This window comes from Brassica napus, chromosome C9 (assembly GCF_020379485.1).
Source record: "Brassica napus cultivar Da-Ae chromosome C9, Da-Ae, whole genome shotgun sequence".
Lineage (NCBI taxonomy): Eukaryota > Viridiplantae > Streptophyta > Magnoliopsida > Brassicales > Brassicaceae > Brassica > Brassica napus.
The window spans coordinates 15,918,194-15,929,731 of NC_063452.1; the positions used below are offsets into that span (position 1 = coordinate 15,918,194).

Here is an 11,538-nt window from a genome sequence, read left to right on the forward strand (position 1 = left end):
TTAACTATGTATACTCGTTTTTAATATTTTTATATGATATGACACATTCGTAAAAAAATAGATAGTTTAAGAAGCAAAAAAAAATATTTACTTAATGAATATAATACGAATGAATTTTACAAATACATCATTTAATAAAATAAATAATTAAAAACTGAAAATTCATATCCGCGCTGGCGCGCGGATTAGTATCTAGTTCATGTTATAAATCTAGTACGAAGATAATCCTTTCATGAGTTTACATCTAATTGTGGAACTATCCCCATGACACATCCTTCTTCATATTACTCAACCTCTTGGAGATACGACGTCTTCCCTAGCTTCAGAGGAGAAGACGTCCGTAAAAACTTTCTCAGTCACTTGCACAAAGAATTTGAAAACAAGGGAATATTGACTTTCAGAGATGACCAGATCGAAAGAAGCCATAGCATCGGTCCTGAGCTGGTAGAAGCCATAAGAGAATCTAAGATCTCTGTGGTTTTGTTCTCGGAGAACTATGCTTCTTCAAGTTGGTGCTTGAACGAGCTGGTTGAGATCTTGAAGTGCAAGGAAGAACAAGGACTCAAAGTGATGCCGATCTTTTATAAAGTGGATCCATCTGAAGTAAGAAAACAAACCGGAAAGTTCGGAATGGGTTTCTTGAAAACCTGTCACGGAAAGACGGAGGAGCAAAAACATAGTTGGAGCCAGGCGTTGACCGATGTTGCCAGTATTGTTGGCGGCCATCCTCAAGATTGGTGAGTTTTTCTTCTTCTTCTTTTTTTCAATATTGGTTATACAAATTCTTAGTGGCTAATTACTGGAGGTAATCATAATTTAGATGAAGAACAAGTCACATTGTTTATTGATATGATAAACCACTTCTTGGATCTGTTGACTATTTTTCTATAACGATTCTGAAAGTGATAGGAAATAATATATATATATATATATATATGAGAAATGTATAGGAAAATTCTAGATTTAATATCAAATTGTAAGACTTATATAACCACTGAAGCTATGATTTCTGATTTCTCCACTCCCACCATTCATGTAATTTGTAAGCAAGCTAACTAAAACCAATAAGTAAAGGCTTTATAAGTTTACAAAATGTTGCAAGGGAAATTGCAGAAAGTGACATGAAAAAAATCAGCAAGAGCAGAAAAATTAGCATAATCGCATAGATAGAATAATAAAATTGATATATTTATAAAATTATTTTAAAAACAGTTTTTAAATGTTAATTAAGCTCACGATCTATCAGTTTTTAAATAGCATAGATAGTTATCTTTAATGAATTAAAATATTATCACTAGTTATTATTTTTAGTTTTCATTAATTAAAACTTTTTAGTCTAGATACTTTTTGAAAATATGAAAATAGAATATATCTCAAAAATAAAAATAATTATCTGAAATTTTTACCATATTACTTAAGAATTTCGTTTTATTCACACACATGTAAACTTTTACAAGTCAAAATATATAAGTACTATTAATTAACAAAATTAATTCAAAGATCTATTGAAACTTAACGTTATATTGATGTTTGATTTCTCATAATTTAACTCATTAACTACAATAAGAATATTACGAAGATCCATTGGCTTTTTAAAGTTGCTAAGTTAAATTTGATGGATTTTCTAATATCCAAAACTATACAAAAACTTAACAAATTCTATAAAAATACATCCAGATATTTATGATTTTGGCGCTGCAACTCGATTAAATGAGTTATAGCAAATCTCTTACACCAATTCATAGATACCCTAATTAAATGGTATGATTTTTTTAATTATTGGCAGGGACAATGAAGCAGACATGATCACAACAATTGCCAAGGATGTATTAGATAAATTAAATGCGACACCATCAAGAGATTTCGATGATTTAGTTGGAATTGAATCTCACATTGCTAGAATGAAGACTTTGCTATGCCTTGATTCTCAAGAAGTGAGGTTAGTAGGGATATGGGGTCCTGCAGGCATTGGTAAAACCACTATAGCTAGAGCTTTATATAGCCAATTTCATGAAAACTTCAAACTTTCTATCTTTATGGAGAACGTGAGTGAAAGTTATGGTGGAACTAACCTTGATAGCTATGGTCTAAAGCTGGGCTTACAACAAAGGTTTCTGTCAAAACTTCTTGATCAACACGGCTTGAGAATAAGCCATTTAGGCGCAATAAAAGAAAGGCTAAAGAACCACAAAGTTCTAGCCATTCTTGATGATGTGGACAACATTGAGCAACTCCAAGCTTTAGCAAAGGAAACTCAATGGTTTGGTAAGAAGAGCAGAATCATAGTGACTACGCGAAACAAACAACTTTTGATTTCACACAATATCAGCCATGTTTACAAGGTGCCTTTTCCATCAAGAGAAGAAGCTCTTGCTATATTCTGCCAACACGCCTTCAGAGAATGCTCTCCCTCGGATGATTTTAAGGATATTTCAAGTGAATTTGCAGCTCTTGCTGGTCATCTTCCGCTAGGTCTACGCGTTCTTGGTTCATTTATGAGAGGAAAAAGTAAGGATGAGTGGGAAGTTTCTCTGCCTACTCTAAAAACTAGACTCAATGGAGAGATCGAGAAACTATTAAAAGTCGGGTACGAAGGCTTACACAAAGATGACAAAGCTCTATTTCTTCACATTGCATGTCTTTTTAACGGTCATTATGAAACCTATGTGAAGCAGATGGTGGTAGCCAATAGTGACTTGGATGTTAGCTTTGGACTTAAAGTCTTGGCGGATCGGTCTCTCATACAAATATATGTGGATGGTAGAGTGGTGATGCACTCCTTGCTACGTCAGTTGGGCACAGAAGTTGTTCGCGAGCAATCTGTGAACGAGCCAGGAAAACGTCAATTCTTGATGAGTGCTAGAGAAATTTGTGGCGTTCTTTCGAATAATACTGTAAGTTTAATCCATCTTTCTTACATCACGAAAATTAATAGTTATGATGAATGCTTGAAATTTTTTGTAGTCTGTGCCCAAGTTATTATATACTCCCTCCGTTTTTTAATATAAGTCGTTTTAGAAAAAATTTTATGTTCCAAATTATATGACGTTTTTGGTTTTCTATATAAAATTTATTAACACTTAATGTTATATGACCAATGATAATATACCTTTTATTTTATTATTGGTTAATTTGTGGTTAGTTAAATAATTAATGATGTTTTTGTTTAGAAAATATAAAAATTAATGATTTCTTAATCTATGTGCATAATTCTAAAACGGCTTATATTAAAAAACGGAGGGAGTATATATATAGTATTAAAAAACTATATTTTTCTTTAATTTGCAGGGTACGAATTCTGTATTAGGTTTGTCGGTAGATATGTGTGACCTCAACGAAGAATTTTATATAAGTGAGAATGCATTTGAAAATATGAGGAATCTTTTATATATAAGAATCTACAGGAGTAATGATCCAAATACAAATAAAATGAAGTTACCAGAAGAAGGTCTAAGTTATCTGCCACAACTAAGGCTATTGCAATGGGAGGCGTATCCGCACATGTTCTTGCCTTCTCGTTTCCGAACGGAATGGCTCGTGGAACTCAACATGTCTCATAGCAAGCTTAAGACGTTATGGGGAGACAATGCTCAGGTTATATAAACAACTGTTACTAATTTTAATTTCATAGTTTTTTTTCTTCATGTTTTTCATTTCCAGTATATTTTTGCATACACACATAACATAAACCAAAACTTGAAATCTATCCAAATAGGTCATCAACAAGTGGTGAGTTCTAGAAACATATAGACTAACGTTGTGAGGTTTTTTAGCCCTAGCGTAGTTCAATTCCTGGCTTGGGAGGGTGAAAAATATTTTTCTAGGGAGAGGTGTATGGAGTTCGGGCCAGAACACTGTGATTAACTTCAAAAAAAAAATTGAAAGCTAAAATACTCATAATCATAGAAAATAGCAACAAATTACTTCAGATTGTTCCTACGGCTATATTTTCGGTGTGTTATGTTTTAAGTGCGTATATACATAGTCAAAAGAGAAGCATATCAATCTATCTCAAAGTTTTCGAAGATTAAGGGTATATATTACTAATCATATTTATAGTTCTAAGATCTATGTATGTGAAAGCTCATTTGGAGTTTCCCTTTCCATATCGGTGTGTATACCATGTTTTGTTATAAACGAATGAAGTTTTGGGCTTTCCCTATTAATAATTATTGTTTTAACATATCTGTATAGATTCAGGTGATTTGATAGTCATTCACCAACATTTTGATCTGACTTAATCGTTATGTTTGTGTGCAGCCGCTTAGAAACCTCAAGATTATGAATTTGAGCAACTCTCCGAATCTTGAAAGCTTTCCAAATCTTTTGGAAGCAACAAAGCTGGAGAGATTGGATTTGAGTTGGTGTGAGTCTTTGGTGGAGCTTCCTTCTTCTATACAGAACCTTCATAAGCTCAGCTTGTTAGAGATGTCTTGTTGCACAAGTCTAGAGATCATACCAACCAACATAAACTTAGCTACTCTATCTCGCCTCCACTTTAGAAATTGCCCTCGACTGAAAACATTTCCAGAGATTTCAACAAATATAAATTATCTGAAAATAAGAGGCACCGCGATCACTGAAGTTCCTCCATCAGTCAAGTCCTGGCGTAGAATTAAAGAAATTTGCATGGAAAGTGCTGAGGTGAGGATATTAATTAATCTTCCTTATATTTTGGAGACTCTATGTTTGAGGGGTAATACTAAACTGGTGGCTATCACAAACTACCTCATAAGGCTACGTCGCCTGCGCATGATCGACATCTCTTTTTGCGTCAGTCTCGTGTATCTACCGAAGCTTCCGTACTCAGTACGCTATTTAACAGCTTTAAACTGTGAGTCCCTTCGAAGGTTGCATGGCCCTTTTCGTAACCCAAGCATCCGCCTCAAGTTCACTAATTGCTTGAAACTAGATCATAACGCACAAGAAATGATCCACCAATCTGTTTTTGGTGTTGTTATCTTACCTGGCGGACAAATGCCCGCATACTTCACTCACCGATATAATGGTAACTGTGGTTTTTATCATTTCACGTTCGATGGATCTGTCAGCTTCTATAGCTTTAAGGTATGTCTACTGCTAGCAGCGGGTACAAGATTCGAAAGTTGTCAGACATCTTTCTACACAAGCTTTCGTGGCAATCCGATAAAGAAGTATTACACATATATATTGAATCAGCCCCAGCTTAAAGTGGATCATATATGCATGTTTGAGTGTGTTTTGCCACCTGACTACGATGGTCCGCCGTATTTGGGAACTCGTCCTAGTACGACCAAATTGTTCAAGTTTGACTTCAATTGTAATTATGGCTGCAAAGTTCTGGAGTGTGGTCTACTATTCTTGGAGGCTCGTAAATCTTTGATCGCTGCAAAAAGAGCCGATCGAGTCTAGTTCCACATGTCCAAGGCCTGCTAAAAGATCCAAGGCACAAGTGTGATTGTGTGAAGCTTATAGATTGTTCATTTCATATGCGACAGGCACAAGTTTACAAATATATTATAGACAGTCTTACAAGTTTTAATCTGGGTTTTAATATACTATTTGTTGTGCTCTACGTAGTAGGTAGTAGGACCGGAGGAAACCATAAATTTTTCTTTTAAGGTCGTCTGTGTCCTTTAATCTAATTATTATAAAACCGAAAATTTAAAAATTCTTATATGTTATATGGATGATGTTATTCCACTATACAAAGTTATGATTGGTTAGCATTTTAAAGTGTGAAAATTTTATTATTCTCACGTACACAGTTACACTAAATAGTTTTTTTAACTAGCACTATTTTTATTTATTCAGTTACTGTTTAAACAAAGAAAACATACACTTTTTATCACTTAAGATTAAATGAAAGTAACTCCATTTCTTTATTTTCTATTTTTTGCACTATTTTTTCTTCTCATTTCAGATTTTAATATTTTCTCATTTACTCTGGAAATTACAAATCACCACAAAAGATTTTTTTTTTTTTAACGTTGATGTATTATGATATTACAATTATGAGAAAGATTATATAGACGATTCGAGAACCAACAATACTACCTGTTTTATGAAGATCTACACCTAATTGCATCACTCGAGCCGTCCTATGAAGATCCACGCTTGGCCGGATTACTTGTACCATGTTGAAGATCTCTTGTAAGCTTTTTTTCTGTCGTCTGCATAATTATTTAATAAATCGATTTCTCCTGAAATTGAAACCTAGACCTTTTATAATGTGCAATTTGCAAGAAATTGTATAACCAGGGATTCGAACCCTAGACCTGAGCGTACGAAGTTTTTAAAGTTTAAATCTTAACCGGTAGGATAATATGGTGTTTCCCCAACGACAAAAGATTTATTTTCACATAATATTAGTGTATGCATTATAGACAGTATAATCAAATATGGGCCACTAACACAGGAAAACAAAAATTGTTCCATCATTTCATCTTTTGACAAAATGTCAAATATCTCAACGGTAATTAAAATATCCTCTCTATTTCTTTCTCTCTCTCTGCCTTCCATTATTATTATCATCCACTTGCTGAGATTCCCCACTAGAAAGAAAGAAGCATACGATTCTCTCCTATCATCTTCTCCTTCGATTCTCACCAAACATGGAAGCCCTGATTCACCACTTCACTCTCCTCTCCGACCAAGCCCTTGTCGACAAAACATTCGACCCTGCCACGATCGAAGACCTCATGCGCCTCTTCGAAGTCGATTCCTACAAGGCTTGGGCAGCTCTGGAAGCCGAGCAACAACAAGAGCTAGAAGCCGCTGAAGAATCGATCCGCGAAGCCGAAGCTGAACTCGATCGGTAAGTTTCATCTTTTAGCTTTTTCAAATATCTCAGATCTGAAATTTTGCGAGTGCGATAATAGGGATATGGAGTGGGGGATGGAGGAGTACAGGCGGACGTTGGAGGAGATGGAGAGGATGGAGGCGGCGGAGCTTAAGGAGCTTGAGGAGAAGGCGGAGACTGCTCGGAGAACGGGGAATTTATTGGAGAAAGCTGCTACCATCGCCGCGAAAAGGCATATTGCGGCGGCGATGGGATCAGCTGCTGCCTCGATGAGATCTGCTTGGAAGACTGCATCTGGGAACAAAGTTCATCCTTCTTGATCGGAGAATATGTTCGGTGGGTAGTGATTGTGATACATGATAATTATTAACGTTGATAATCAATGCATGGTCCATGTATTAGGACTGTTAGGTGATGCGTTATGTCGATGGTGCCAAAGTGGACTATACTTTATTATATAATTATTTCCTTTTATAAACTTATCCGAAGAGCTCTATTTTCAATATGAAAAATTAGAGGATGTTACTGAGAGATTGATTTTCATAGTACATTTTTTTTTTTACATATTGACAACAATCAGTTCAAGGAAGACCAGTGAGAAACTACCCCAACCCAGGATTTAACAACCAACGCATTACCATCAAAACAAATAACACGGCGACCAATGAAACCAAAAACCAATCCTGCACTACTTAGCAAAACATAATATTTTCTTCACAGCCATCACCTGCAACCATAACGAGGGAGACACTTCCCCATCTTCAAAAAAGCCATTTAACCAACCTGGACCTCCACCAGCCACATAAGACTCTGATATTGATGTTGTTTGGTGACACTTTGAGCAATGAGATCGGCCACTCTATTGATTACGTTGTCCTCTTTCTCTACTCTCTACTCCATTCCATCCCTTGTAATGCTTCCCGGACCTCTGAAGCTACAAATCTGAACAAGGGCCACCTGGTTTAGGCGAGTGACCAATCTAACAGTACACTCATCATTTAAAACAAAGATTATCCATTTAAGCTTATGAGAGATTACACTCTTCACTGCCCATAAACGCTTGGACCTTGGCTTCATGTTTCGATGTTATCTTTGAGAAAAGACTTTACCATCATGGTCCCTCACACCCATGCTCCACCTGCCACTTTATATAGTGAAGACCACGAATTTCCGATGAATTTTGGACCAACTACCAAAAATTAAAAAATATTTATTAAATCTTTTGGGAACTCATCTAAAAGTATTTCTTTAAATTTGTCGGGGATTTGTCAGGAATTTTTGAGGATTTCCAACAGATATAACAAAAATAAATATTAGTTTAAATCCATCGTATATTTCCCACGGATTCCCAACATATTATAAAAACTGGATCTTTTTAAAATCCATTGAAAACTTTTGGTAAACACTATTTCGTCCTTATTTAGTCGGGCATCCATCGGAAATTCTAACTAGATATGGTTCCTTTGAATTTTTTTTTATTTCAGCTTACAATAATACAATTTCCCACGTACACAGCACATGCCACATTTTGCTTTTGTTTTTTTTTTTTTTTTTTTTTTGATAATCCAGGGTTCCCCGCTTCGCGGGTCATTCCCTGGGTCCGGTTAGGCAGCGGGCCAGCTTCACCCGGGAGGTTTTTCCCTGAGCCCGAAGGCCCAGTACCCACTTTGGTGACATGGATGAGCAATTCGCCTCCGGCTGGCGTCGAACCCGGAAACATGACAATTGGCCCCCAAAGCTCTAACCAGTAGAGCTGCCTCATCCCGTCCACATTTTGCTTTTGTTAGAATCATGTTTTGGTTTGATTTCATTAATTTTAAACTGATTTGGTTGTAACAATAAATTGATGTTACAAATGGTTTACTAAGGCAATAAAAAGGAGAGTCATCATCATATTCGTTCTTAACAAAAAAAAAAGACATGTCTTATAAAAAATATGACATGCCATCACTTAATTGTGACATGTAAATTTTTTTTAATAAAGATTCATATTTTTGGCATGATTATTGAAATATGATAATGAATAATAAACTTCTATATCACACTAAAGTAAATTTTATTTATAATTTTTTTTTGGCAACATTTTAAAATATGTTAATAACTAATAACTTACATATCACCGTTAAAGTAAATTATATATCATATTTTGGTATATATAAACATCAAAATTAATTGTAAAAAATAAAAAAAAACTAAAATAATAATAATCAAATAATTTTTTATTGATCAGTAAATAATTAAAAAAGATGACAAGTCTTATGATAAGTGTGACATGACATCACTTAGTTGGTGACATGTATAGTTTTCTTAATAAATACTCATATTATTGGTATAATTTTTGAAATATGGTAATGAATAATAACTTATATATCACAACAAAATAAAATTAATTTTGTTGGAAAGATTTTCAAAATATGTTAATGACTAATTACTTGCATATCCCGTTAAAGTAAAATATATATATAATATACATTTATTCAAACTCGAGTCAGGCAGTGTGGTACGCTTTCGGGTTAGTCCACTCTGTAGCACTAAGTGCGTTTCTCCCGGGGTCGACCGGATCAGCCGATAGGGTTTATCAAAAAAAAAAAAAAAAAAAAATATATATATATATATATCATATTCTGGTAATATATATATATATATATATAATCAAAATTAATTGTAAGTGTATCTTATGAAATAAAAAATTAAAGTAATAATATTCAAATAATTTTTATTGATATCTAAATAATTGAAATTTTATTTAAATTTATCGTCTCATTAGGTTAATTACCACACTGAATTTTAAATTTTATGAGTTAAGCGTATTTTTACTAAAACAAAAAAAGTCCAAATTTTATTAGAATATATCTATTTAAATATAAATATTTAAAACTATGAGATAAGATATATATATATATATATAAATATTTAATTTTTTATTTCTTAAGATACACTTACAATTAACTAAATTATTATTTTAATAAAATTTAATTTTAATTCTATTGAAGATTACATAAAATAAAATTAAAATAGTTTAACACAAAAAGAAACAAGACTATATACAGTTACATTATGATTTTATTTTCCAAACTGATGAATTTAAAATATAAAATAATAATATCAAAATATAAACTAAAAGTATCTTTTAAAATAAAATAATATCCCTTATATATTAAATGAGAAAAATTATAATAAATGTATTCACACTATAATAGATATATGACAGACACACATGTAGAGATCTTCTCAGCCAAACTCTACATAAATATGTTCACTATGTACTTTACGTTTTGTTTTTAAATATAAAACTCACATGTAAGGTTCTAATAAAACTCACACTATCCATATTTTTTTATTCAAATCAAAACAGATAACGAATCGAAAGTCAAATTATACATATATTATTTTTATTATTTACGGATAGGACGGGAAAAATATTCGTAAATATTTTCTTTGATTCGTTATATGTTTTGATTCGAACCGAAAGATCAGGATATCCATAATCCTACGAATAAAATCAAATACTAAAATGCAATATTTGTAAAAACGAAGCAAATCATAAATACTAATATTTTTAGAAAATGATATCTGATTCAATCCGTTATATGCATATATACACATATATTTAAAGAATTATATATATAAGATATATATATTATAGTTTATATAAAATTTTCAATATTTTTATGTATTAAATTTCTTATATTAGGTACTAGAATTTAAAAATTTAAATAATAATTTACATTTATAATGAAATATTATTATTTTATATTATTTTTAGATTTTTCATTTATTTTTCATTTTTTTATTTTATTTACGGATCAAATCGGATATCCGTGAAAAATTCTTAAAAAAAATCGGATATCCGAGACATCAAATATCCGGGTGGCTACGGATCGAATCGACACTAATACCTCCAAATACCCGGATATTCGATCTGTGCTTACCCCTATTTACGGATACAATTTGATTTTCTTTATATGAAAGAAAATTCACTAATGTCTAAGATTATTTTATTTTTCATTAATTGTATTTTACGAAATTTATCTTTCACGTGTTATTTTGAATAAAAATGTTATTTACTATCGATTAACAATATCTTATATATTTACCAACCACTTTTATATAATTTACATACACGTACATGTGGATATTGATGTGAGCACCTATATAACTAAAGATTCACCACAGATGAAGTATCTAATTCTCTTAGAAGTTGAACTATTATTTATTAATGTTTCTTTCACTATCAACCAAATTGTAGTGAAATGATTTATCTTAATAATTTTATTTTCCTTTTCTTTAACTATTATATGTTTGTAAAGTATAATATGAAACCATTGGTTCGACATTAAGACTATCTAAAATTCATATAACTTGAAATCAAACAAATGATAATAATTTTTTATTATCACCGAAAAATTAAAAACATCAACAATTTGAACCGAATAAACCAAAATAAATATTGATTTAGAATTATACCTATATTTTTTTTGATTAAAAACAAAAAAAAACTTAAAATCAGACAGATATCCAGATTAAACAGATTTAATATCTCTTTATAAAAATAACAAAAATAACAAAAAATAATAACCGGGGTTTCTAGCTCTAGTGGTAAAGGGCTTACAGCTGTGAGTACCGCCACCTGGGTTCGAATCCCGGCCATTGGAGAATTAACATTTCGGCATCGCCAGGGACAGAGGACCGACACGTGGCAACACGTGACTAGTCTGGATCACTTCTTTGGAGCCAGATACCTCTGTATAATTCAA

General features: G+C 32.5%; 1 protein-coding gene and 1 pseudogene across 1 annotated transcript; both read left to right on the forward strand.

The window, feature by feature from the left end:
- Nucleotides 1-935: 935 nt before the first annotated feature.
- LOC106378233 lies at nt 936-5,437 on the forward strand (annotated as a pseudogene).
- Nucleotides 5,438-6,395: 958 nt separating this feature from the next.
- BNAC09G51460D lies at nt 6,396-7,263 on the forward strand. Its single transcript, XM_013894724.3, has 2 exons — nt 6,396-6,796; nt 6,861-7,263. Exons 1-2 carry the CDS (start codon nt 6,594-6,596, stop codon nt 7,099-7,101), a joined length of 444 nt encoding a protein of 147 aa, XP_013750178.1. The 5' UTR covers nt 6,396-6,593; the 3' UTR covers nt 7,102-7,263.
- The last annotated feature ends 4,275 nt before the right edge of the window (nt 7,264-11,538 follow it).

What these genes read in the sequence shown, in the direction of transcription:
- BNAC09G51460D (XM_013894724.3), top strand. Translation starts at nt 6,594, where the DNA reads ATGGAAGCCCTGATTCACCACTTCACTCTCCTCTCCGACCAAGCCCTT. An exon ending in GCCGAAGCTGAACTCGATCG is followed by an intron (nt 6,797 to 6,860) that starts GTAAGTTTCATC and finishes GTGCGATAATAG; the next exon opens with GGATATGGAGTGGGGGATGG.